The sequence below is a fragment of the Phocoena sinus genome, chromosome 10, assembly GCF_008692025.1.
Source record: "Phocoena sinus isolate mPhoSin1 chromosome 10, mPhoSin1.pri, whole genome shotgun sequence".
NCBI classification, from domain to species: domain Eukaryota; kingdom Metazoa; phylum Chordata; class Mammalia; order Artiodactyla; family Phocoenidae; genus Phocoena; species Phocoena sinus.
Window position 1 is genome coordinate 27,929,741 of NC_045772.1, and position 24,596 is coordinate 27,954,336.

General features: G+C 42.2%; 1 protein-coding gene across 1 annotated transcript in view; it reads right to left on the minus strand.

Annotated features, from left to right (window-relative positions):
• PLEKHG7 (pleckstrin homology and RhoGEF domain containing G7) overlaps positions 1 to 24,596 on the minus strand; it is a 95,979-nt gene that overhangs the window by 6,375 nt on the left and 65,008 nt on the right. Inside the window, 5 exon segments of the mRNA XM_032646926.1 lie at positions 633 to 786; positions 2,944 to 3,023; positions 8,651 to 8,744; positions 9,092 to 9,207; positions 11,119 to 11,293. Coding sequence (XP_032502817.1) covers positions 633 to 786; positions 2,944 to 3,023; positions 8,651 to 8,744; positions 9,092 to 9,207; positions 11,119 to 11,293 — 619 coding nt within the window.

Sequence of the window (24,596 nt, forward strand, 5' to 3'; positions counted from 1 at the left end):
TTTGTAACTCCAGGGCACTTACAGAGTGCCTGGTTCACAGGAGACGCTCAGGAAATGCTTGAAAAATAAAAATATACATTTCTGATCTATACACATGATGTATATGTGTATATGTATGTACATGTACATATTTATGTATTTATTTCTGGCATTTTTCTATAGAGCAATTGCAATAAAATATCTTAGGCTTGCTTGCATAGCATGTCATGGTTTACCAGTGCTTTAACAATAGCAATAGTACTAAAAATGGTTAACAGAATAACAATCCTAATAATAGCTATCATTTATTGAGTGCTTTACCTGCATTATTTCATTTAACTCTCATGACAGCTCACTGGGGTAGATATTATCCTGATTTTACCAAGATGAATCTGTGGCTTAGAAAATTTAAGTACCTTCACACAGGGTCACACAGCTAGCAAGTGGCAGAGCTGGGTCATCCAAACATTGGAAGCAAGTCCAATACTCTTTCCATAAGTAGCCTGTAGAGTGAGTGATATTTAGCTACACAGGAACCCAGTATTATCTTTCATGAAGATTTAAATTAGATTCATGTCGTGTTACCAAAAAAGGCCAACATAAAACTCTGGGATAGCAATCAGATGAGCTGAATGATGAAAATAGACACACACCTGACATGTGGAGTGGATCGAGACCTCTGACAACCAATCTGCCTAGTGGAATGGGCTGACTGAGCACCATACATGAACCACCTTCTTTGATTACTGTTTGTAGCTCAGGAATAAGTGAAGGGCACATTAAACCCGGGTCTGAGCCTCCAAGTTTCTAAAATTAAGGAGGAAAATAATGCAATAAGTAGGAAGTAAATATTGATGCACATACTTCAGGTACATCCTTAAGTAAACTGATTTTTAGAAACAATTGCTTGAAATCCAGCTTACTATTCTTTCTGGGTCTCGAAAAGCATTTCCCAAAGTACACAGTGATTTAAAGCATAGTGTTTCTGATCCCCAAGTTTAATTACCTGAATAAATAACAGTGTAATTTCATAGCTGGGAAACATTTAAATCATTATCACACCAATGGGAAGATCTTCATTTACAGTAGTATATCCCTCTATGGTACTGAGTTAAATGAACAAGAAAGAGAAGCCTCATGTTGGCCAACTGTCCATGGGATCTTATACTAAAATCTAAATAAATAAATTCCATGCTGTATGATTTGTAAATAACTGAAATTGTTTTGAATATATAAAATACTGAATTTTTTAAAAAAGGGTGTCAGAGATTGGGATGTACGTGAAGTAATTTGTGCATTAAATAGCGAAGAGAAATTTAAAACAGATAATATTCCTTATTTCTTCTTCCAAAAAAATAAATGAAACCTGGTGTCTTCTCCAGGTGGTTCTCTCAGATTTATCAGACGGAAGAATTTAAAGAGGGATTTTTTTTTTTTTTTTTTTTTTTGCGGTACGCGGGCCTCTCACCGCTGTGGCCCCTCCCGCTGAGGAGCACAGGCTCCAGACGCACAGGCTCAGCGGCCATGGCTCACGGGCCCAGCCACTCCGCGGCATATGGGATCCTCCCAGACCGGGACACGAACCCGCGTCCCCTGCATCGGCAGGCAGACTCCCAACCACTGCGCCACCAGGGAAGCCCTAAAGAGGGATTTTAAACAGATAACATTACTTATTTTGGAATCAAGTTGTGAAGCATGAAACCAGAACATTATCTTATAATATGGCCAATAATGGGCTGCCACTAGTTCATGGCTCTGATTTGTGCCATTATGTAAAGAGAAGGTAAGCTGTGCTTAACGTCAGGTTTTAGAAGGGGACAGAGATTTTTCAGAGCTTGCCTGTCAGACACGCTAGCCTGGGTAGCTGAAAATAAGAGGCCATCCAAGTCTCAAAACTGTGACTTAGTACTCTCCAACACCCATTCCCCCCTCAACCACTGATCAACTATGCACAGATTAATGGGTGTCTATTTTATTGCTTAAAGACACTTAAATTATTTAGCTCAACTAACCAACATGCCATCTAAAAGCTTAGGTTATTGAAAGATCTGAGAGATCTAGTCTCATAATCTTACATCTGTGTAAGGCTAGTTGTTTAGTAAAGAAGTGAGTGCGTTAGAACAACATTAGCTATCTCCGACAGCCAAAAACATACTGCAGATCCTCTTCCCATCTCTAAGGGCAGGTGTCTGAGAGCTGTAGAGGAGGCCTCTTCCTGAAAGCACTCACACACACCAGTCAGGGAAACTGTGAAATGGGACATTAGATAGAAAGCCTTTGGTGGACCATGAGACCCATGGCTTAACGGGGAGTAACAACAGTAATGGTAACCATTAATACTTAAGGGAGAAATCCCTATTCTTAGAAGGGATTTTGTGGCTCTAGCCCCTGGTGACTCATTTTTTCCCTGTGATGCCAACTGTACGTTTGTTTGGCTTCTGCAGTTCTTAATTATAGGCAGACACTGAGAGACCAGGGCTCCTTCCCACCTGCAGCCCCCAAAGCATCATTTCTCAGGAAGAACGTGAGAAGGGGTGGTGGATATCACCTCAGCACTTGGCCGCAGACAGTTTAGAGAGGGCCCTGCTCTGGCAGCTTTTGTTGTGGTAGTCAATTTGGATGAGGAAAAGGCGGATATGGACAAAAGTATCTTAATTTTATTTGCTGAGGCAGGCCAGGCATAAAGTCCTGTGGCTTCTGGGACTCTCCTCGAAAGTATACAGACTAAGTCATTCTAAAAATATACACACCCTTTGACATCCTTAAGAAATGGGACTTGCTTTTGTTACTGTTTTCAGTCCAGCACTCTACGATGGAAAAAGCCAGTATTTTTAAAATGCCTCCATTTTTTAGAGGGTAAAGTCCGATCTGATGTATACGAAACTTTTCTCTTTTTAACTCAACTTATTCAGAAATATTTCTAAACTCATTTAGCAGAATTATTTAGAGACAACAGCATTTTACCTTTTTGTTGTGCTTAGTTTTCGTAACTAAGAGGAAATCATCAAAGAGAAACAGAAAAACATCTAGGAATCTTGTGCTTTCTGAGGAGAGAAAGAAGATGAAATTGGGGCTGGAAACAGTAAGCAGAGTTTTTTTTTTTTTTCTTTCCTTTAAATCAAAGAATCCCTTAGAAACAACACAGGCCGGGGATCAGGGCACACGAGGCTTGCAGCTCAGGGGGCTACAATCACGTGGGTCAGAAAACTGCATTATGGTTGAATTGATTTCTCCCCAAGGCAGGGACTTGATGTGAGCCCACCCTTCCAACTTTAAAGACATTGTATTTGTAAGGCATTTCATGTGGATCTAAGGTTACCGGGATGATATTTGTTGTGGTTTCAGCTAAGCCTAGGACACATCTATTGACTAACAGAACTCCAGCATTTTGGCCTCTTGACTCATCTGTGTGGTCATTGGCAAAGGTATACATTACCAGAAAAAAAGGGCACTTTGTCATAGCTGTGGACTGAATTGCATCTCCCCCAAATTCTATGTGGAAGCCCTACCCCCCTCCCCACTGTGTATTTGGAATAAGGAAATAATTAAGATTAAATGAAAGCTTAAGGGAGGACCCCTGATCTGACAGGGTGAATGTCATCCCCAGAGCATGCGCTCTCCCTCTCTCGCTCTCTCTGCCACGTGTGGACACTGAGAAAGCTGGAAAGAGAGCTTTCACCAGAAACTGAATCAGCTGGCAACTTGACCTTGAACTTCCAGCCTCCAGAACTGTGAGAAATAAATGTCTGTTGTTTAAGCCATCCAGTCTGTGGTATTTTGTTATGGCAGTCCTAGCTGATTAAGACAGTCACTAAAACAATTTGTTTCTTAAGTTTTACAATGTGTCTATACAAGCATTAAATAATCTTCATGAAGCATTATATTTACAAATATATTTCTGATATCACTTTTGATAATAACTGAAGGCAAATAGGCTTTTCTACTTTTCCCTAAGAAGGGGATACTTGTAGAAGAGAAATAAAATATTAGAATGAGATATCCCCCTCTCATTTTAACTCTATCCCTTAGAAATTAGAAAAAGAAATGTTTAGTGAAGTCAGAAAGAGAAAAACAAATATCGTATATTAACGCATGTATGTGGAACCTAGAAAAATGGTACAGATGAACCGGTTTGCAGGGCAGAAATTGAGACACAGATGTAGAGAACAAACGTATGGTCACCAAGGGGGGAAAGTGGCAGGGCGTTGGTGGTAGTGGTTGGATGAATTGGGAGCTTGGGATTGACATATATACACTAATATGTATAAAATCGATAACTAATAAGAACCTGCTGTATAAAAAAATAAATAAAATTTAAAAAACAAAAAAATTTAAAATTAAAATTTTTTAAAATTAAATTTAAATTAATTTTTAATTTAAAATTAATCTGACAAAGGTTACCCTTTCTAAAAGTTCCAAAAATAGTAATTTATATTAGCATACCAAAAAAAAAAGAAATGGTTAAATTTAAATGATTTTAGAGGAACATGCAGTCCTTGAGGGGGATGTGACAGGCACTTAAAGTACAAGAAAAATCAGTAAATATTTTTTACTATTCTATTTTATTTATATTTTTCTAGAAGTTCTTTCTCTATACATTTACCTGTGGAAACGAGACGTCCAAGGTTAAATTAATAAATAAAATATCTGGGATTCATTTTTAGTCTAAGTTTAGAGGAAAGATACTTTCTGTATTTGCATAGAAGAGAAATTAGATATTTTATTCAATCTTGAATTGTCCTTGGATAGTTTCGTTTTAATGTTTTCCATCACTACTAGAAACTCCTTTTTGCAAACTGGGCTGCAGCAAAGACTGCTGGTTGTCCCTTAAAAGCCATTCTTCCCTTCTGTTGTAGTAATGACATTTCCAAGTTTTAGTGGGTAAACGCTTGCTGTGAATAAATACTACATCTCCCAGCTTTCCTTGTAGCTAAATATGACCAAGTGACTAAATTCTGACCAATGGAGTATGAGCTAGAACGTAGGCACACTGGTGACTCATCTTGGGGCCACAGAAGAAAGCAGTCTCTAGCTAGGATGGCAGAGCAAAAGGACATAAGAAACCTAGATCCCTTGTGGCTTCATGGAGTAAAGCTGTCATATAGCTCAGAATTTTACATGCGAGATAAATAAACCGGTCTCTCTCCAAGAGCTGGCTTAATATCCTAACTAACACATAGGGTGAGGAATGGGGCTAGACCTTTAAGACCTGTTAAATACTGCTTTCCTCACCCTCTGCCACTCCTATCTGATTAGGTGAATGACCATTGTCAAAATGAAGTAGCTTTGTTTTCTCCTTCTAACTTCAAGTATTTTAACAAACAGGTATGAGCATCTTCTATGTCCTAGACTTCATTCTAGGAAATGATGATTATTTTAGCTACCGTTTATCAAGGCCCTAGTTTTCCACCAAGCAGTCAACAAATACTGAGCACCTCCTATGCATCGATAAGACAAAATCTCTCCTTCAAAGAGCTTTAATTATAGTGAGAGCAGATACATAATAAACAGAAGCAAGATTTTAGATAAATTCAAGAACTGATAGTGCTAAAGTAAATACGGGATTACGAAAAAGGACGACTAAGGAGGAAGACTGTAGGCATAAAGTTAGAGTATTCACATTTATTATCCCAGGAGTTTCAAGCTATGTGCCACGCAACCAGATCTGAGACTTACAAACGTGTGCAGTTCTAACTCGATTAGGTCTTTATTTTTTCTCGAAGAGTCTGGCCTGTGGGGTTTTCATCACACTGCTACAGAACAGAGCAGCGTCACTGACTTATTCTGGTTCTGCAGCAGCTTGAACAACGTGTGTTCTCTAGGTGCTACAGCTGCTGTGCCATCCTATTTGTCTGAACGTTACCTCTTTTTCTATTTAGAAATACCAGTCTGCGGGGAGTAATGCATTTGTGAAGGGTGTGCTGGCATGAATTCCAGTGGGAAGCTGGTTATGCTCCAAAAGTTATAAAAACTTGGACCTTCTGGGAATGAGAAAATGCACTTCATTTCAACACTACAGTTTTTAAGGCTAGAAGAAATTTGAAACATATTAAGCGGTAGATACCATCGTCATGGTTATCACTATCACCATCATCATCATCATCATCAACATCAACATTTACAGAAGAGATTAAGAGAATTTAAACAATTTCCCCAAAGCCCACAGTTGGGGCTAGACCCCCTAATTCTTGGTCCAATGCTTCTTCCATTCAAAATGATGTCCTGTTTCTTTTAACACTATTACCCCCACCGACACCATATCTCTATGCCAACTCCGAGCCAAAGTCCCAGTGACTTTAAACTTGATTTGACACTACTATACGACACACCCCTCTCTGATGAAATCTGACTAACAGCATGTGCTGTCAGACAGGAGCCTGGTGTTAGTAATGGTTACGTAGGTCATCCCCATTCTACCACATCTGACTCTACAAGAAACTTTTCCTGAAAAGTTGGGTTGAACCATAACGACTCCTTCTTAGGCCAGTCTCCCACCCATGCTTCCATGACAAGCACCCCCATCCCACTTGGTATGTGAATACACATCTGACACGGCTTTTCACCAAGAGATTTTTCATGGTCATGTTCATCCAGCCTCTACATGGCCTCCCATCACGTCCGCACCTGAACGCTAAAACTGACTCCCTGACCCACTCCCTCCGCCACCCTCAGGGTCATCTACCAACCTTTCAGGTAGATAGATAAGCACACTTGAAGGTCTTCGACTCATTTCCTCTTCATTTTATCAATCATAAAGCTCTCCTGTTTTTGCCTTTGAAATAGCTCTCACATTTATCCTTTTCGATCCACGCCCATTTCTAACATTTTAGGGTAGGCTGGTGGGTCTCACAGTTGGGAATTTGGTAGACAGAGGGAAGAGGGGAAATAAAATCTCTGGCGATTCCAGGTGGAGGCCAGCTTTGCAGGGACAGGCACGGGATTGTACACAGAACTGTGTCTTGCTTCATGACTTTTGGTTTTGGTTGGATTTGGCTTTGTCACAATGATATAATTATTTTTGAAATTGTAAAAGAAAGGGTAAGATTGTTATCTTTCCAAACGAAAGTGGGAGGGGAGTGGTCTACAGGTGGAGAATGGTTGAGAAACACAGGCCCAGGCTCTTCCCACCCCATCCTGCGTCACTGTGGTGCCTTCAGGCTGGCCTCTCTGCTTTGGTCTCCTCTTCTAGCCATTTTGGGTACTGCTTCCCATAGCTCTTTCTCCAGCACCCTTTTAAGCCTCTCATGTCCCCGAGCGCTCAGCGGCTTCCTGTTGCCTGCAGTGTCCTGGCTGGGTCCCTCTGGCTTTCAGGGCAGTGGCTATGGTTCTGGAAGCCTGCTAGGGTGAGGCAGCCTGGCCTGGGTCTGGATGCTGCCATTAGCTTGCCAAGGGACCCTGAGCATGACAGACAACCTCCCCAAGTGTCCCCTGTGACATGGGATGAAATGTAACTTCTCTGCATAACTCACTGGAAGGAAAACATGCATGAAAAAGCCCTTTGATGTAAAAAGCTGGACACGTCTATCTTTCGAGTTGGCAGTTGTCTTGCAGGGGTTATGTCCCAAGCTGACATCTGGCGCTATCCCTAAAAGAGAGCAGGTTCTCAACAGGTGTGTACTGAATAAGGAATTACTGCCTGGCACCCCCCAAAAAGATCTCAGGCAACCTCACATCCCACAGGGCTTCACACACCGCAGGTGCTCAATCAAGATTTTGTGAAGAAATGAATCAATGAATGAATGCAAATCTTATTTCAGTCGGGTAGCCCTTTCTGATAATATTTACTGAGCCCTGACTCTCTGCCAATGGTTCTTTCAAGTGCTTATACATCCATTAGCTCATTTAATCCTCACACCAAAGAGGGGACACTGCAGCATGGGGGGATTGCTGTTAAGTGGCCCCAGGTTACACAGGTAGCAAAGGCTGAGCTAGGAAGGGAAGCTGGCAGGCAGCCTCGGGGATCTCCCTCCTAACCATGCTGCCGTGAGCCTATTCTCTCAAGTGGCTTCTGCCTCCAAGCCTTTTCTCTTGCTGTGCTTTTCATCCGGGATGTCCTCCCTCCTGTCCTTTCACTGAACTACACCCTTCTATCCCCCCGAAGCCCGCCTCCAGTCCCATGGACCACATGAAGCCTTCCCTGGGTACTCCAGCATCAGACTCTCTTCTGGACTTAGACTGCAGGTCTGCTCATTATGGCAGCGCTTCCCAACTAGAGGGAAAAGATTATCCAGAATAGTGACTTTTCTATCCTCCAGTGGTACCTACACAATGCAACGTGTGTTACATAATAGGTTCTCAGTCAACACTGAGAGTATGATTGCCCAGCTCACTGGAGGAGTAAAATGAGGGTGGTAACAGCTGACATTGAGTGGTTACTATATTCCAGACCTTGAGCTAAGCTCTTCACATATGTTACTTCACTTTAACATCCAGCTTGTAAGACAGATATCGTTATCCTATTTTACAGAGAGAAAATGGAGGGCGTGTGGCTAGTTAGGTCGTGGTTTGATCAAGCTGGAGTCTGTGTGACTCCATAGGATGCTCTCTGATTCACATCTTCCATCGCCTTGGCCATACGGAAATACAATTCTTGCCACCCTTTGACAAGCAACAGTTGGACAAATCACAAGGTAGCAAAGATGTTGGGTTTGTAAAGGAAGCCGTTATTTACCTGCAAGAGTTAATTTTCCTTCATAGAGAAGGTGTCTGTTGGTTGCTGACAGGATGTTTTCTGCCATGTGTTCTTTAAAAACGTGTTTCAGGCACTGGCAAAACAAGGGAGGAAATCAAAGAGATGTTGTTAGTGATGGGAGGACAGCATATTCTAGAAGCTGGGGCAATGTACTCTGTCTAGAAAGTTCCTGACATTTGGAAATGCCAGTAAATGCACATGGGAATGGGAAAGAATGGGAAAAATGCTTAGAAGGACCAGTTCAGGAATGGCATGAGGAGGTCAGCCTCCCCACACACAATGTCATGTGGATGAAGGCTTTACTTCTTGCTAGATTTTTAATTCTAGTGGGCAGCTGGGGACTCTGTAAGACTAGTATACTTCCACTTGAATGCCAAACGTTTAGAAAGGGACACAGGTTCTAATTGATCCTTTCTGTACCTCTGGAATGAAAAACCTTTTATCTCTATCCCAAAGTGGAGGCCACGCTATAATCTCCTGTAGATGTCTGCATTTTTGGAAATTGTCAAGCCACTTCACTTTTCCTTCAAGATCCCCTGAAAGACAAGACACATCCAGTATATGTTTAACTGCATGAGGCATTACAGCATAAAATTCAACCAAGATCCACAGGAATCATTTAGAGATATCGACCGCCCCTGGAGCCAAACCATATCTTAGGTTCATTTAACATACTTCCTGCTGTTTAAATGCCTTAGAAAAACTCGCTAATTTGAAATCAGCCTCTTGCAGAGAAAAATGAAGCTGAACTAATTTAACTCAGTAAGTTGGAAATGTATTGTGCATTTTTATTTCAATAATACTAACAGTTCCCTTAGTAGCTTTCTCATATTCCCTACATCACACAGCTTGTGATTACAGAAAGGAAAAAAAAATCAGACTAACAAGGACAAACATATCCTTTTGTCTTAATCATAAAACATATATTCACTTTATGGTAAGGTTGATTATTTCTTTTGGTAAGAACTCATTTTCTCTTTGAAGGTCTATATTAATTTTCCAATGTTTTTTTTTTTTTTTTTTTCCCCAATGTTTTTTAATAACATATTGCTATTGAGGTTTTGAAATGATTTTTGAAAACATGGAGGGCAAGTCGTAGACCCTGAGAATCACATGGTTAGGGAATCCTTGAGAATTCTCCATCTTCAAGCTTTAAAGGAAGGCCACAGGGATCTCTTTCCCCAACAATGAGAATTCATTTTATTGAGAAATTCCTAGAAGAGATGTTATCTCCCTCACAAACTTATCAAAATGAGTAATAATCTGCAAAATTACTTTAAAAGTTTAAAAAAGTCTGTCTTTAACTGATTTTTTTGTCTTAATCACTTGATAAGCTGAATTCTAGTTCCTTGGGTTATTTTAGAATTTCAACAAAAAATTTTAAAAAAGGAAAGAAACTCCTAAGTGAATGGTCATTTTATTTTTAAACATGCAAAAGACAAAGAAATATGTCATTTCTGTACAGCTGATTATCATCATTTTGAATTGTTCCCTTTTGATGCTCCCCAGGAAATCTTGGTTTATGGACATATACCATGAACTTCTTTATTTGAATTTGATTATACAGAGCTACCCAAATAAACTTAAGTCATCACAGGGCTTTCTCTTTTCCTATTCCCAAATTTCGGGTCTAAAGATTGCAGTTGGCATTATATTTAGATTGGCCCTGGATTTCAGTGACCTAAAAAAAAATGACGGATGGTAATTTATTCTCCAGAAAGGCTTCCCATGCTGTTTACTCCCATTTGCTTTGTGTGTGGGTTCAGTATGGATGTTAAAAACAAAGTACCTTCATCATCTGGGAAGTAGAACTTTTCCTGCCTGAACTCACATCTGAAAGCCTTGGAGACGGGGCCACGTCCTGCGTGAACTTGGAGTTAAGATCTCATAGGGGGACTTCCCTGGTGGCACAGTGGTTGGGAGTCCACCTGCCAATGCAGGGGACGCGGGTTCAACCCCTGGTCCGGGAGGATCCCACATGCTGCGGAGCGGCTGAGCTCGGGCGCTACAGCTATGGAGCCTGCGCTCTGCAGCCCATGAGCCACGGCTGCTGAGCCCACATGCCACAACTAAAGCCCACGCGCGCCTGGAGCCTGTGCTCCGCAACAAGAGGAGCCCCCACTCGCTGCAACTAGAGAAAGCCTGCACGCAGCAACGAAGACCCAACGCAGCCGAAATTAAAAATAAATAAATTTAAAAAAAAAAAAAAAAAAAAAAAGAGTTCTCATAGGGTTCGCCAGGATGTGACTGGAGCCCATTGTTTTGAGCGTGTTTGATTTACAATGCAAACTCAAACTGGAATCCACATTTCGGAAAGCCATGACCTCAAGGCAATGGAATTACCTCCTAGGATGGAAGCCCAAATGGTTCCCAGGAGCCAGAGGGTCCCCCAGCTCTTTGATTAAAGCTGACACTGGAGCTCTGGGTCACTCAACTCAGGGACTTACAGATTGACTTTTCCACCTTTTCCTTGATGGAGTAGATCATGATTTTCTCCGTAGAGTCTGTACTCCTTTTCCAGATGCTCTTCAGCAACAAGGGGTATCGAGTCAGCCTGTGTAGTGGGGCCACTAGGAGCTCAGGTAGGTGAAGGCGTCTGCACTGTTCATTGTCCTCACACCACTGGGGAAGGCAAAAGCAGGTGGATCAGAACATCACTTCTCCTGTCAAGACACTGAGAAGTCCGGACACAAGAAACCCTTAGAGATTTCACTCAGTAATGACATGACACACCTGTGAGCTTGCTAGGAAAATTTATAAGCCATGGACTAGACTTTGCTTTTGAAAATTCCATATTAAATTGTCATAGCAAGCATCTATCTACCAGTACTAAATTCAGGGTCTGAAATGGGTTTTTTCAATGTGCTTAAGAAGTATTATTGAATATTACTGACTGAAACATTGCTGCTTTCCAATTAAATAAATGAAAGAATCTTCCTTCAGATATCTTGCCTTCCCAGCAATGGTGATGAAGGAAGAGGTCATCAGCACCACCTATAATACCACCCCCTCAATCCTCCTAAATGGGGAAACTGATGTCAAGATTTGAATGCATAGGAAAAGTTTGAATTTGGTTAAATCCCCTAGAAATTGCATACTCCATCAGTGGCCGTGTAAGATGTGTTAATACACATATTTCAGGCTTGTTTACCCTTGTCACTGATGAGTTTAGTTTTGCCCCTTGCCTTCTCCTTTTCCCTGGCCCTTGGGGGAGATTTCTGGTTTTGCCAACTGTGCTCCCACTCTTGCTGCAATGCAGTTAGGAGAACTGAGAGTCAACACTACACAGGTAGACAGGAAAAGGAAGGATTTTTGCTTCGTGGGTCAGTTCCTTGACTCCTTTGTTGGAGGGAATCAGGATAATGAAGAGAAAATGAAAACAGAAGTTGAGGACGCTAAATTGTTCTACATGATATAGAAAAGAGAGAGGGAAAAAGACGTAGACAATTGTCAATAGGGAGAGTTTGTTCAAAGAGGCAGTTGCCAGGAGTACACACAATGGGGAATACATGAAAGGAAACTTTAGTAAGTATTGCTATGGGTGATACATTGGATTTCCATAAATGGTATTTTGAGAAATGCAAGCAACATGAGAATAGCTCCTCCATTTGTTTCATCTGCTGGACTGTTTCTTTGAATGTGACACTGAACCTGAGGGGTCCCAGCCTTTGTGCAGGTGACACATGACGCCTGGAGCCAGGTCTGTGGCTACTGCACACACAGGTACATCAAGAAGTATTATTAAGGGTGTGCTCACTTCCTCTTCTCTCCTCCCACCTGCTCACACCATACTGGTCCTGAGTTCAGCTCTAAATGGATCCTGCTCTCACACTAAATATTTTTCTTGCTGCGGGCTCTCGCCAATTCCCTCTTTCATGCTCACTTCAGGCCCAGGTTAAGTCCTGACCCTCATGACCCAGACCCTCAAGACCAACCTCAGGTAGGTCAAGGTACAGTCGGTTCTACTATCTGTAGGTTCTGCATTCTGAAATTCAATGAACTGTGAACTGAAAATATTTGGGGAAAAAAATTCGAGAAGGTTCCAAAAAGCCTGAATTTGTGGCCCAGCAGCAACCATTTACATAGCATTTCCACTGTATTTACAATATTTACATAGAACTTACCTTGTATTAGGTATTATGAGTAATCTAGAGATGATTTAAAGTATACGGGAGGATGTGTATTGGTCATATGCAAATACTATACCATCTTATATACGGGACTTGAGCATCCTCGGACTTTGGTATCTGGAACCAATACCCTGTGGATACAAAGGGACGACTATGCACTGCGGAAGGCTCCCTCTGCTTTCCCAAAGATATCTTCATACATCTTTATGCCCAGGTGTCAGCCCTTGCATTTCAGAGAGGTCGGTACAATTGGCTCAAACCTCCAACAAGTCCAAAACTCTCTTAGATATTTATAAACAGATATTCCAATGGCTTCTTCTGGCCCCTGGGCTCCTGTTTGTACACATTCTGTTTCTTTGCTGAACAGCATGGGCCAAATGCCACACTTAGCCCTTTGGTAGGTTTCCTGTGTCAGTTTCCACTGTAAACCCACTCATGCCAAACATTTTATGAGTGTATGTGTTCATTTTACTGAAGATTTCAGATCATGGGGAGGGCTCACAGCCCACAGTCACCACCCACCATCCCATTTTGCTGGCTCCATTCTCTTCTTTGAAGGGAGAGAGCTCTCTCTCTCTCTTTCCTCTCCAACTTTCCCCTTTTTCTCTCCTAGCCTCGTGCTTTGCAATTTGTCCTGGTCTTTCATAGCCTGACCATGTCCCTGGAGGGTCGTACCCTCCTACACTAGCAGCTTTATCACATCTCTTTTAAAAACATCCGGGACTCTTCCTTACAGGAGTTCTGCCGGGAGTGATCTTTCCCACCTCCCCACCTACAGATGGCAGGTCAGAAAGGTGCGTGGAGGATGGAGCTCTAGGGGCCAGGCTTCAAGGTGGAGGACCAGCCCCCCGTCTCTGCACCTCAGATTCTTCTTTAAAATGGGGGACGGCACTAGATGACTTCCCCTCATCCAGCTCAAAATGGCTGTGATTCTCATTGGGGCTGGAAGGGATGAAGGGAGCAGGGACTGCAGACGTGGAAAGGCTGGAAGTGGGGAGGAGTGGAAAGAGGAGGTGTGGAGAGGCTGTAGTCTGTGGCCTTAGTGGCTGATTTCCATGCTGAGTCACTAGCAGCAGCATTCCAGCACTACCTGCTGGTCCTTGTGGGAGGCTGGGGAGTTCCAGTAACTGATTTCTCAGCAGCAGTTAGGGATTCCCTCAAAACACACAACCCTGAGCCACTGCTCCAAATTTCCATGTTGTAGGGAACAGCTCTGGCTGCCAGTACCCACCGGTGTTCAGGGTAAATATAAAAACACCTAATCTCCCCCACATATCAATCAGAAAAGAAACACCAGTGGTAACAAAGATCCAGGCAGAGATACTGGAAGCTTTTAGTGTTTTAGAAGGTCTCAGAAGAGCAAAAAAAAAGATATTTGATGATTCTAAAAGTAAAACTATAAGTTTTTTTTTCATCTCTCTATTGGCTTTACTTTTTAGAAACATTAGGGAAAGAAAAAAAATTCTCTGTCATGAGAGATTGGACATAAAAGTCCTTTTCGTGGATGGGTCTAGATCAATGGACCCTGCATCAGTTTTATAATAAATAAACTTATAGGTGGGAGATCAAGATGGTGGAATAGAAGGACATGGAGCTCAATGACGCCCACAAATACATCAAAAATACATCTATACGTGGAACAACTCTCACAGAACACCTACTGAATGCTGGCAGAAGACCTCATACAGCCAACACTGCGAGAAAGATCACCGTGTAACCAGGTAGGACAAAAGAAAAAAAAAGAAAGCAGGACGGGACCTGAACCCCTGGGAGGGAGCTGTGAAAGAGGAAAGGCTCCCTCACCCTGGGAACCCCCTTCACTGGCTGGGAGATCAGCCGGGACAGAAAGGGAGCTTCAGAGGCTTGACAGTGCAGCAACCAGCTTAGAGCTGGCAGGAGAGAGAGACACCAGCACACCTGGTCCTGGCCACCTTGCTGCACTCCCCAGCCCAAGACATGTGTGTCTCCTGGTATGAGTGGAAGCTGGGTGCTGGAACTTGGGCTTCAGTGGACAGAGCTGGGGAGAGGACTGGGGGTGGCTCTGTGGAGAAGCTGGAGGGGCTGGAGTGTGGCCTGGGCTGCAACTGGGGCTGTGTGCAGGATGAAGCCTGGGTCCACCAAAGAAGCCCCACTGTTAACAAGCCCTTGAAGGGAGGAGTGGGGCCCCGCCAGAGCAGCCTCACCCTCACAGTGCTCGAAGTGGGCAGGGCTCCGCCTCTAAGAATTCTGTGCCAATGGATCGGCGCTGGTGGCTTTGTGAGCACAGCACCTGAGGGACATCCAGCCTGATTGCCTGCATTCCCATGGCTGAGGAGGACCTGAGGGCAGTGCCAGCAATGGTGTACTTTCTGAGCACGCACAATGGGTGATAGATGACACCACAGATCACACTTGCCGGTGGACAGCTCCTGAGGAGGAATACTCAGTGACTCCCAGTGGGAGTGCTCCAGTACTGCCTACCTCACATCACAGCTCAGAAACAGACATGGGGGCTTCCACCCCAACAACTGGGAAGCAGACCCTGTCCCAGCAAGGCTATGACAAGCACAGAGCAAAGAGGAGGCCCCACTCAGGCTCTGGTCACCACAGAAACAATAACACCCCCCATCAAGGGGATAACAACCAGCATACATGGAGGAAAGACATGGCGGGCATGCATACTAAAAACAGCCCTTGCACCAAAAATATTAGACTCACACAGACTACAAAGGGAGGCTTTCACGTAAAAACAGCCCTTCAAGACCACAGTAGATAACTGTTTCTCCTAAATTCATAGAGTCAAAGAAATATAAGCAAAACAAAGAAGCAGAGGAGAGTCATTGACAGGAAGACACTGGATCTCACCAAAAAAGATACCCCACATCCAAAGAAAGGAGAAGCCACAATGAGGTGGTAGGAGGGGCATAATCACAATGAAATCAAATCCTATAACTGCTGGGTGGGTGACTCACAGACTGGAGAACACTTATACCACAGAGTCCACCCACTGGAGTGAAGGTTCTGAGCCCCACGTCAGGCTTCCCAACCTGGGGGTCCGGCAATGGGAGGAGGAATTCCTAGAGAATCAGACTTTCAAGGCTAGCGGTATTTGATTGCAGGACTTCGACAGGACTGGGGGAAACAGAGACTCTACTCTTGGAGGGCACACACAAAGTAGTGTGCACACTGGGACCCAGGGGAAGGAGCAGTGACCCCATAGGAGACTGAACCAGACCTACCTGCTAGTGTTGGAGGGTCTCCTGCAGAGGCAGGGGGTGGCTGTGTCTCACCGTGAGGATAAGGACACTGGCAGCCGAAGTTCTGGGAAGTACTCCTTGGCGTGAGACTTCCCAGAGTCTGCCATCAGCCCAACCAGAGAGCCCAGGTAGGCTCCAGTGTTAGGTCGCTGCAGGCCAACAACCAACAGGGAGGGTACCCAGCCCCACCCATCCGCAGTCAAACGGATTAAAGTTTTACTGAGTTCTGCCCACCAGAGCAACAGTCAGCTCTACCTACCACCAGTCCCCCCATCAGGAAACTCACACAAGCCTCTTAGATAGCCTCATCCACCAGAGGGCAGACAGCAGAAGCAAGAAGAACTACAGTCCTGCAGCCTGGGGAACAAAAACCACATTCACAGAAAGATAGACCAGATGAAAAAGCTGAGGGCTATGTACCAGATGAAGGAACAAGATAAAACCCCAGAAAAACAACTAAATGAAGTGGAGATAGGAAACCTTCCAGAAAAAGAATTCAGAATAATGATAGTGAAGATTATCCAGGACCCTGGAAAAAGACTGAAGGCAAAAATTGAGAAGATGCAAGAAATGTTTCACAAAGACCTAGAAGAATTAAAGAACAAACAAACAAATGAACAATACAATAAGTGAAATGAAAATACACTAGAAGGAATCAACAGCAGAATAACTGAGGCAGAGGAACGGATAAGTGATCTGGAAGATAGAATGGTGGAATTCACTGCCACATAACATAATAAAGAGAAAAGAATGAAAAGAAATGAAGACAGCCTAAGAGACCTCTGTGACAAAATTAAACACAACATTCGCATTATAGAGGTCCCAGAAGGAGAAGAGAGAGAGAAAGCACCCAAGAAAATATCTGAAGAGATTATAGTTGAAAACTTCCCTAATGTGGGAAAGGAAATAGCCACCCAAGTCCAGGAAGCACAGAGAGTCCCATACAGGATAAACCCAAGGAGAAACATGCCAAGACACACAGTAAACAAATTGGCAAAAATTAAAGACAAAGAAAAATTATTGAAAGCAGCAAGGGAAAAACGACAAATAACATACAAGGGAACTCCCATAAGGTCAACAGCTGATTTCTCAGCAGAAACTCTACAAGCCAGATGGGAGTGGCAGGACATATTTAAAGTGACGAAAGGGAAGAACCTAAAACCAAGATTACTCTACCCAGCAAGGATCTCATTCAGATTCGATGGAGAAATCAAAAGCTTTACAGACAAGCAAAAGCTAAGACAGTTCAGCTCCACCAAACCATCTCTACAACAAATGCTAAAGGAACTTCTCTAAGTGGGAAACATAATAGAAGAAAAGGACCTACAAAAACAAACCCAAAACGATTAAGAAAATGGTAATATGCACATACATACTGATAATTACCTTAAACGTGAATGGATAAATGCTCCAACCAAAAGACACAGGCTCACTGAATGGATACAAAAAGAAGACCCATCTATATGCTGTCTACAAGAGACCCACTTCCAACCTAGGGACAGATACAGACTGAAAGTAAGGGGATGGAAAAAGATACTCCATGCAAATGGAAATCAAAAGAAAGCTGGAGTAGCAACCCTCATTGCAAATAAAATAGAATTTAAAATAAAGAATGTTACAAGAGACAAGGAAGGACACTACATAATGATCAAGGAATCCATCCAAAAAGAAGATATAACAATTACAAATATACATGCACCGAACATAGGAGCACCTCAATACATAAGGCAACTGCTAACAGCTATAAAAGAGGAAATCGAGAGTAACACAATAATAGTGGGGGACTTGAACACCTCACTTACACCAATGGACAGATCATACAAACATAAAATTAATAAGGAAACACAAGCTTTAAGTGACACTATACACCAAATAGATTAAATGATATATATGGACACTGCATCCCAAAACAGCATATTACACTTTCTTCTCAAGTGCACAGAGAACATTCTCCAGGATAGATCACATCTTGTGTCACAAATCAAGCCTCAGGAAATTTAAGAAAACTGAAATGATATCAAGCATCTTTTCTGACCACAACACTGTGAGATTAGAAATCAATTACAGGGAAAAAAAAATGTAAAAAACACAAACACATGAAGGCTAAACAATACATTACTAAATAACCAAGAGATCACTGAAGAAATCAAAGAGGAAATCAAAAAATACCTAGAGACAAATGACAATGAAAACACGATGATCCAAAACCTATGGGATGCAGTAAAAGCAGTTCTAAGAGGGAAGTTTATAGCAATACAATCCTATCTCAAGAAACAACAAACATCTCAAATAAACAACCTAACCTTACACCTAAAGGAACTAGAGAAAGAATAACAAACAAAACCCAAAGTTAGTAGAAGGAAAGAAATCATAAAGATCAGAACAGAAATAAATGAAATAGAAACAAAGAAGACAATAGCAAAGACCAATAAAACTAAAAGCTGGTTCTTTGAGAAGATAAACAAAATTGATAAACCATTAGACAGAATCATCAAAAAAAAGAGGGAGGGCTTCCCTGGTGGTGCAGTGGTTGAGAGTCCGCCTGCTATGCAGGGGACACGGGTTCGTGCCCCGGTCTGGGAATATCCCACAGGCATCGGAGCAGCTAGGCCCGTGAGCCATGGCCGCTGAGCCTGCGCATCCAGAGCCTGTGCTCCGCAACGGGAGAGGCCGCAACAGTGAGAGGCCCGCGTACCGCAAAAATAAATAAATAAATAAATAAAAAGAGGGAGAGGACTCAAATCAATAAAATTAGAAATGAGAGGGAGAGGAGCTTCAAGATGGCAGAAGAGTAAGACGTGGACATCACCTTCCTCCCCACAAGTACATCAGAAATACATCTACACGTGGAACAACTCCTACAGAACACCTACTGAATGCTGGCAGAAGACCTCAGACCTCCCAAAAAGCAACAAACTTCCCAAGTACCTAGGTAGGGCAAAAGAAGAAGAAAACACAGAGACAAAAGAATAGGGATGGGGCCTGCACCAGTGGGAGGGAGCTGTGAAGGAGGAAAGGTTTCCACACACTAGGAAGCCCCTTTGCAGGCAGAGACTGCGGGTGGCAGAGGGGGGAAGCTTCGGAGCCACGGACGAAAGTGCAGCAACAGGGGTGCGGAGGGCAAAGCACAGAGATTCCCGCACAGCGGATTGGTACCGACCAGCACTCACAAGCCCGAAAGGCTTGTCTGCTCACCTGCCAGGACGGGTGCGGGCTGGGAGCTGAGGCTCGGGCTTCGGAGGCAGATCCCAGGGACAGGACTGGGATTGGCTGTGTGAACACAGCCTGAAGGGGGCTAGTGTGCCACAGCTAGACGGGAGGGAATCCAGGAAAAAGTCTGGACCTGCCTAAGAGGCAAGAGACGATTGTTTCTGGGTGCACAAGGAGAGGGGATTCAGAGCACCACCTAATCGAGCTCCAGAGATGGGCGCAAGCCACGGCTAACAGCACAGACACCAGAGACAGGCGGGAAATGCTAAGGCTGCTGCTGCAGCCACCAAGAAGCCTGTGTGCAAGCACAGGTCAGAAGCCACACTTCCCCTCCCAGGAGCCTGTGCAGCCCGCCACTGCCAGGGTCCCATGATCCAGGGACAACTTCCCCGGGAGAACACAGGGCACGCCTCACACTGGTGCAATGTTATGTTGGCCTCTGCTGCCGCAGGCTCACCCCACACACTGTACCCCTCCCTCCCCCCCGCCTGAGTGAGCCAGAGCCCCCAAATCAGCTGCTCCCTTAACCCCGTCCTGTTTGAGAGAAGAACAGACACCCTCAGGCAACCTACACACAGAGGCGGGGCCAAATCCAAAGGTGAACCCCAGGAGCTGTGCGAACAAAGAAGAGAAAGGGAAATCTCTCCCAGCAACCTCAGGAGGAGCAGATTAAATCTCCATAATCAACTTGATGTACCCTGCATCTGTGGAATACCTGAATAGACAATGAATCATCCCAAATTGAGGAGGGAGCAACGATATATACATTGTTTTCCCTTTTTGTGAGTGTGTATGTGTATGCTTCTGTGTTGGATTTTTGTCTGTATAGCTTTGCTTTAACCATTTGTCCTAGGGCTGTGTCTGTACATTTTTTTCGTTATTTTTTGCTTTTGTTTTCTCTTAGTATAGTTTTTAGTGCTTGTTATCATTGGTGGATTTGTTCTTTGGTTTGGTTGCTCTCTTCTTTCTATTACTGAAAAAAATATTTTAATAATTATTTATTTTAATAACTATTTTATTTTATCTTCTTCTTTCTTTGTTTTTTCTACCTTTTATTCTGAGCCGTGTGGAGGACAGGCTCTTGGTGCTCCAGCCAGGCATCAGGGCTGTGCCTCTGAGGTGGTAGAGCCAACTTCAGGACACTGGTCCACAAGAGACCTCCCAGCTTCATGTAATATCAAATGGCAAAAATCTCCCAGAGATTTCCATCTCAAGACCCAGCTCCACTCAATGACCAGCAAGCTACAGTGCTGGACACCCTATGCCAAACAACTAGCAAAACAGGAACACAACCCTACCCATTAGCAGAGAGGCTGCCTAAAATCATAATAAGGCCACAAACACCCCAAAACACACCCCCAGACATGGACCTGCCCACCAGAAAGACAAGATCCAGCCCCATCCATCAGAACACAGGCACTAGTCCACTCCACCAGGAAGCCAACACAACCCACTGAACCAGCCTTAGACACTGGGGGCAGACACTAAAAATAAAGGGAACTACAAACCTGCAGCCTGAGAAAAGGAGACCTCAAACACAGTAAATTAAGCAAAATGAGAAGACAGAGAAACACACAGCAGAGGAAGCAGCAAGGTAAAAATGCACCACACCTAACAAATGAAGAGGAAATAGGCAGTCTACCTGAAAAAGAATTCAGAATGATAGTAAAGATGATCCAAAATCTTGGAAATAGAATGGAGAAAATACAAGAAACGTTTAACAAGGACCTAGAAGAAATAAAGAGCAAACAAACAGTGATGAACAACACAATAAATGAAATGAAAAGTACTCTAGAAGGGATCAATAGCAGAATAACTGAAGCAGAAGAACGGATAAGTGACCTGGAAGATAAAATAGTGGAAATATCTACTGCAGAGCAGAATAAAGAAAAAAGAATGAAAAGAACTGAGGACAGTCTCAGAGACCTCTGGGACAACATTAAATGCACCAACATTCGAAGTACAGGGATTCCAGAAGAAGAAGAGGAAAAGAAAGGAACTGAGAAAATACTTGAAGAGATTATAGTTGAAAACTTCCCTAATATGGGAAAGGAAATAGTTAATCAAGTCCAGGAAGCACAGAGAGTCCCATACAGGATAAATCTAAGGAGAAACATGCCAAGACACATATGAATCAAACTTTCTAAAATTAAATACAAAGAAAAAATATTACAAGCAGCAAGGGAAAGACAACAAATGACATACAAGGGAATCCCCATAAGGTTAACAGCTGATGTTTCAGCAGAAACTCTGCAAGCCAGAAGGGAGGGGAAGGGCATATAAAAAGTGATGAAGGGGAAAAACCACTAACCAAGATTACTCTACCCAGCAAAGATCTCATTCAGATTTGACAGAGAAATTAAAACCTTTACAGACAAGCAAAGGCTAAGAGAATTCAGCACCACCAAACCACATTTTAAACAAATGCTAAAGGAACTTAGCTAGGCAGGAAACACAAGAGAAGGAAAAGACCTACAATAACAAACCCAAAACAATTAAGAAAATGGTAATAGGAACATACATATAGATAACTACTTTAAAAGTAAATGAATTAAATGCTCCAACCAAAAGACATAGACTGGCTGAATGAATACAAAAACAAGACCCGTACATATGTTGTCTACAAGAGACCCACTTCAGACCCAGGGACACATACAGACTGAAAGTGAGGGGATGGAAAAAGATATTCCATGCAAATGGAAATCAAAAGAAAGCTGAAGTAGCAATACTCATACCAGACAAAATAGACTTTAAAACAAAGACTATTACAAGAGACAAAGAAAGACACTACATAATGATCAAGGGATCAATCCAAAAAGAAGACGACAATTGTAAATACATATGCACCCAACATAGGAGCACCTCAATACATAAGGTAAATACTAACAGCCATAAAAGGGTAAATCAACAGTAACACAACCATAGTAGGGGACTTAACACCCGACTTTCACCAAGGGACAGATTATCTAAAATGAAAATAAATAAGGAAACACAAGCTTTAAATGATACATTAAAGAAGATGGACTTAATTGATATTTATAGGATATTCCATCCCAAAACAACAGAATACACTTTCTTCTCCAGTGCTCACGGAACATTCTCCAGGATAGATCATATCTTGGGTCACAAATCAAACCTTGGTAAATTTAAGAAAATTGAAATCGTATTAAGTATCTTTTCCGACCACAACACTATGAGACTAGATATCAATTACAGGAAAAAATCTGTAAAAAATACGAACACATGGAGGCTAAACAATACACTACTTAATAACCAAGAGATCACTGAAGAAATGAAAGAGAAAATCAAAAAATAACTAGAGACAAATGACAATGAAAACACGACGACCCAAAACTTACTGGATTCAACAACAGCAGTTCTAAGAGGGAAGTTTATAGCAATACAATCCTACCTTAAGAAATAAGAAACAGCTAAAATGAACAACCTAACTGTACACCTAAAGCAATTCGAGAAAGAAGAACAAAAAACCCCAAAAGTTAGAAGAAGGAAAGAAATCGTAAAGATCAGATCAGAAATAAATGAAAAAGAAATGAAGGAAACTATAGCAAAGATATTAAAACTAAAAGCTTGTTCAACCATTAGCCAGACTGATCAAGAAAAAAAGGGAGAAGATGCAAATCAATAGAATTAGAAATGAAAAAGGAAAAGTAACAATCAACACTGCAGACGTACAAAGGATCATGAGAGATTACTACAAGCAACTATATGCCAATATAATGGACAACCTGGAAGAAATGGACAAATTCTTAGAAATGCACAACCTGCCAAGACTGAATCAGGAAGAAATAGAAAATATGAACAGACCAATCATAAGCACTGAAATCGAGACTGTGATTAAAAATCTTCCAACAAACAAAAGCCCAGGACCAGATGGCTTCACAGGCGAATTCTACCAAACATTTAGAGAAGAGCTAACACCTATCCTTCTCAAACTCTTCCAACATACAGCACAAGGAGGAACACTCCCAAACTCATTCTATGAGGCCACCATCACCCTGATAATAAAACCAGACAAAGATGTCACAAAGAAAGAAAACTACAGGCCAATATCACTGATGAACACAGATGTAAAAATCCTCAACAAAATATTAGCAAACAGAATCGAACAGCACATTAAAAGGATCATACACCATGATCAAGTGGCATATATCCCAGGAATGAAAGGATTCTTCAATATATGCAAATCAATCAACATGATACACCATATTAAAAAACTGAAGGAGAAAAACCATATGATCATCTCAATAGATGCAGAAAAAGCTTTTGACAAAATTCAACAACAATTTATGATAAAAATCCTCCAGAAATTAGGCACAGAGGGAACTTTCCTCAACATAATAAAGGCCATATATGACAAACCCACAGACAACATCGTCCTCAATTGTGAAAAACTGAAACCATTTTCACTAAGATCAGGAAGAAGACAAGGTTGCCCACTCTCACCACTATTATTCAACATAGCTTTGGAAGTTTTAGCCACAGCAATCAGAGAAGAAAAAGAAATAAAAGGAATCCAAATCCGAAAAGAAGTAAAGCTGTCATTGTTTGCAGATGACATGATACTACACATAGAGAATCCTAAAGATGCTACCAGAAAACTACTGGACCTAATCAATGAATTTGGTAAAGTAGCAGGATACAAAATTAGTGCACAGAAATCTCTGGCATTCCTACACACTAATGATGAAAAATCTTAAAGTAAAATTAAGAAAACACTTCCATTTACCATTGCAACAAAAAGAATAAAGTATGTAGTAATAAACCTACCTAAGGAGAATAAAGCCCTGTATGCAGAAAATTATAAAACACTGATGAAAGAAATTAAAGATGATACAAATAGATGGAGAGATATACCATGTTCTTGGATTGGAAGAATCAACATTGTGAAAATGACTCTACTACCCAAAGCAATCTACAGATTCAATGCAATCCCAATCAAACTACCAATGGAAAATTTCACAGAACTAGAACAAATAATTTCACAATTTGTATGGAAACACAAAAGATCCCGAATAGCCAAAGCAATCTTTGGAAAGATAAATGGAGCTGGAGGAATCAGACTCTCTGACTTCAGACTATATTACAAAGCTACAGTAATCAAGACAGTATGGTACTGGCACAAAAACAGAAATATAGATCAGTGGAACAGGATAGAAAGCCCAGAGATAAACCCACGCACATATGGTCACCTTACCTTTGATAAAGGAGGCAAGAATATACAGTGGAGAAAGACAGCCTCTTCAATAAGTCGTGCAGAGATGAGGGATAGATGGCGGAAGAGTAAGATGTGGAGATCACCTTCCTCCCCACAGATACACCAGAAATACA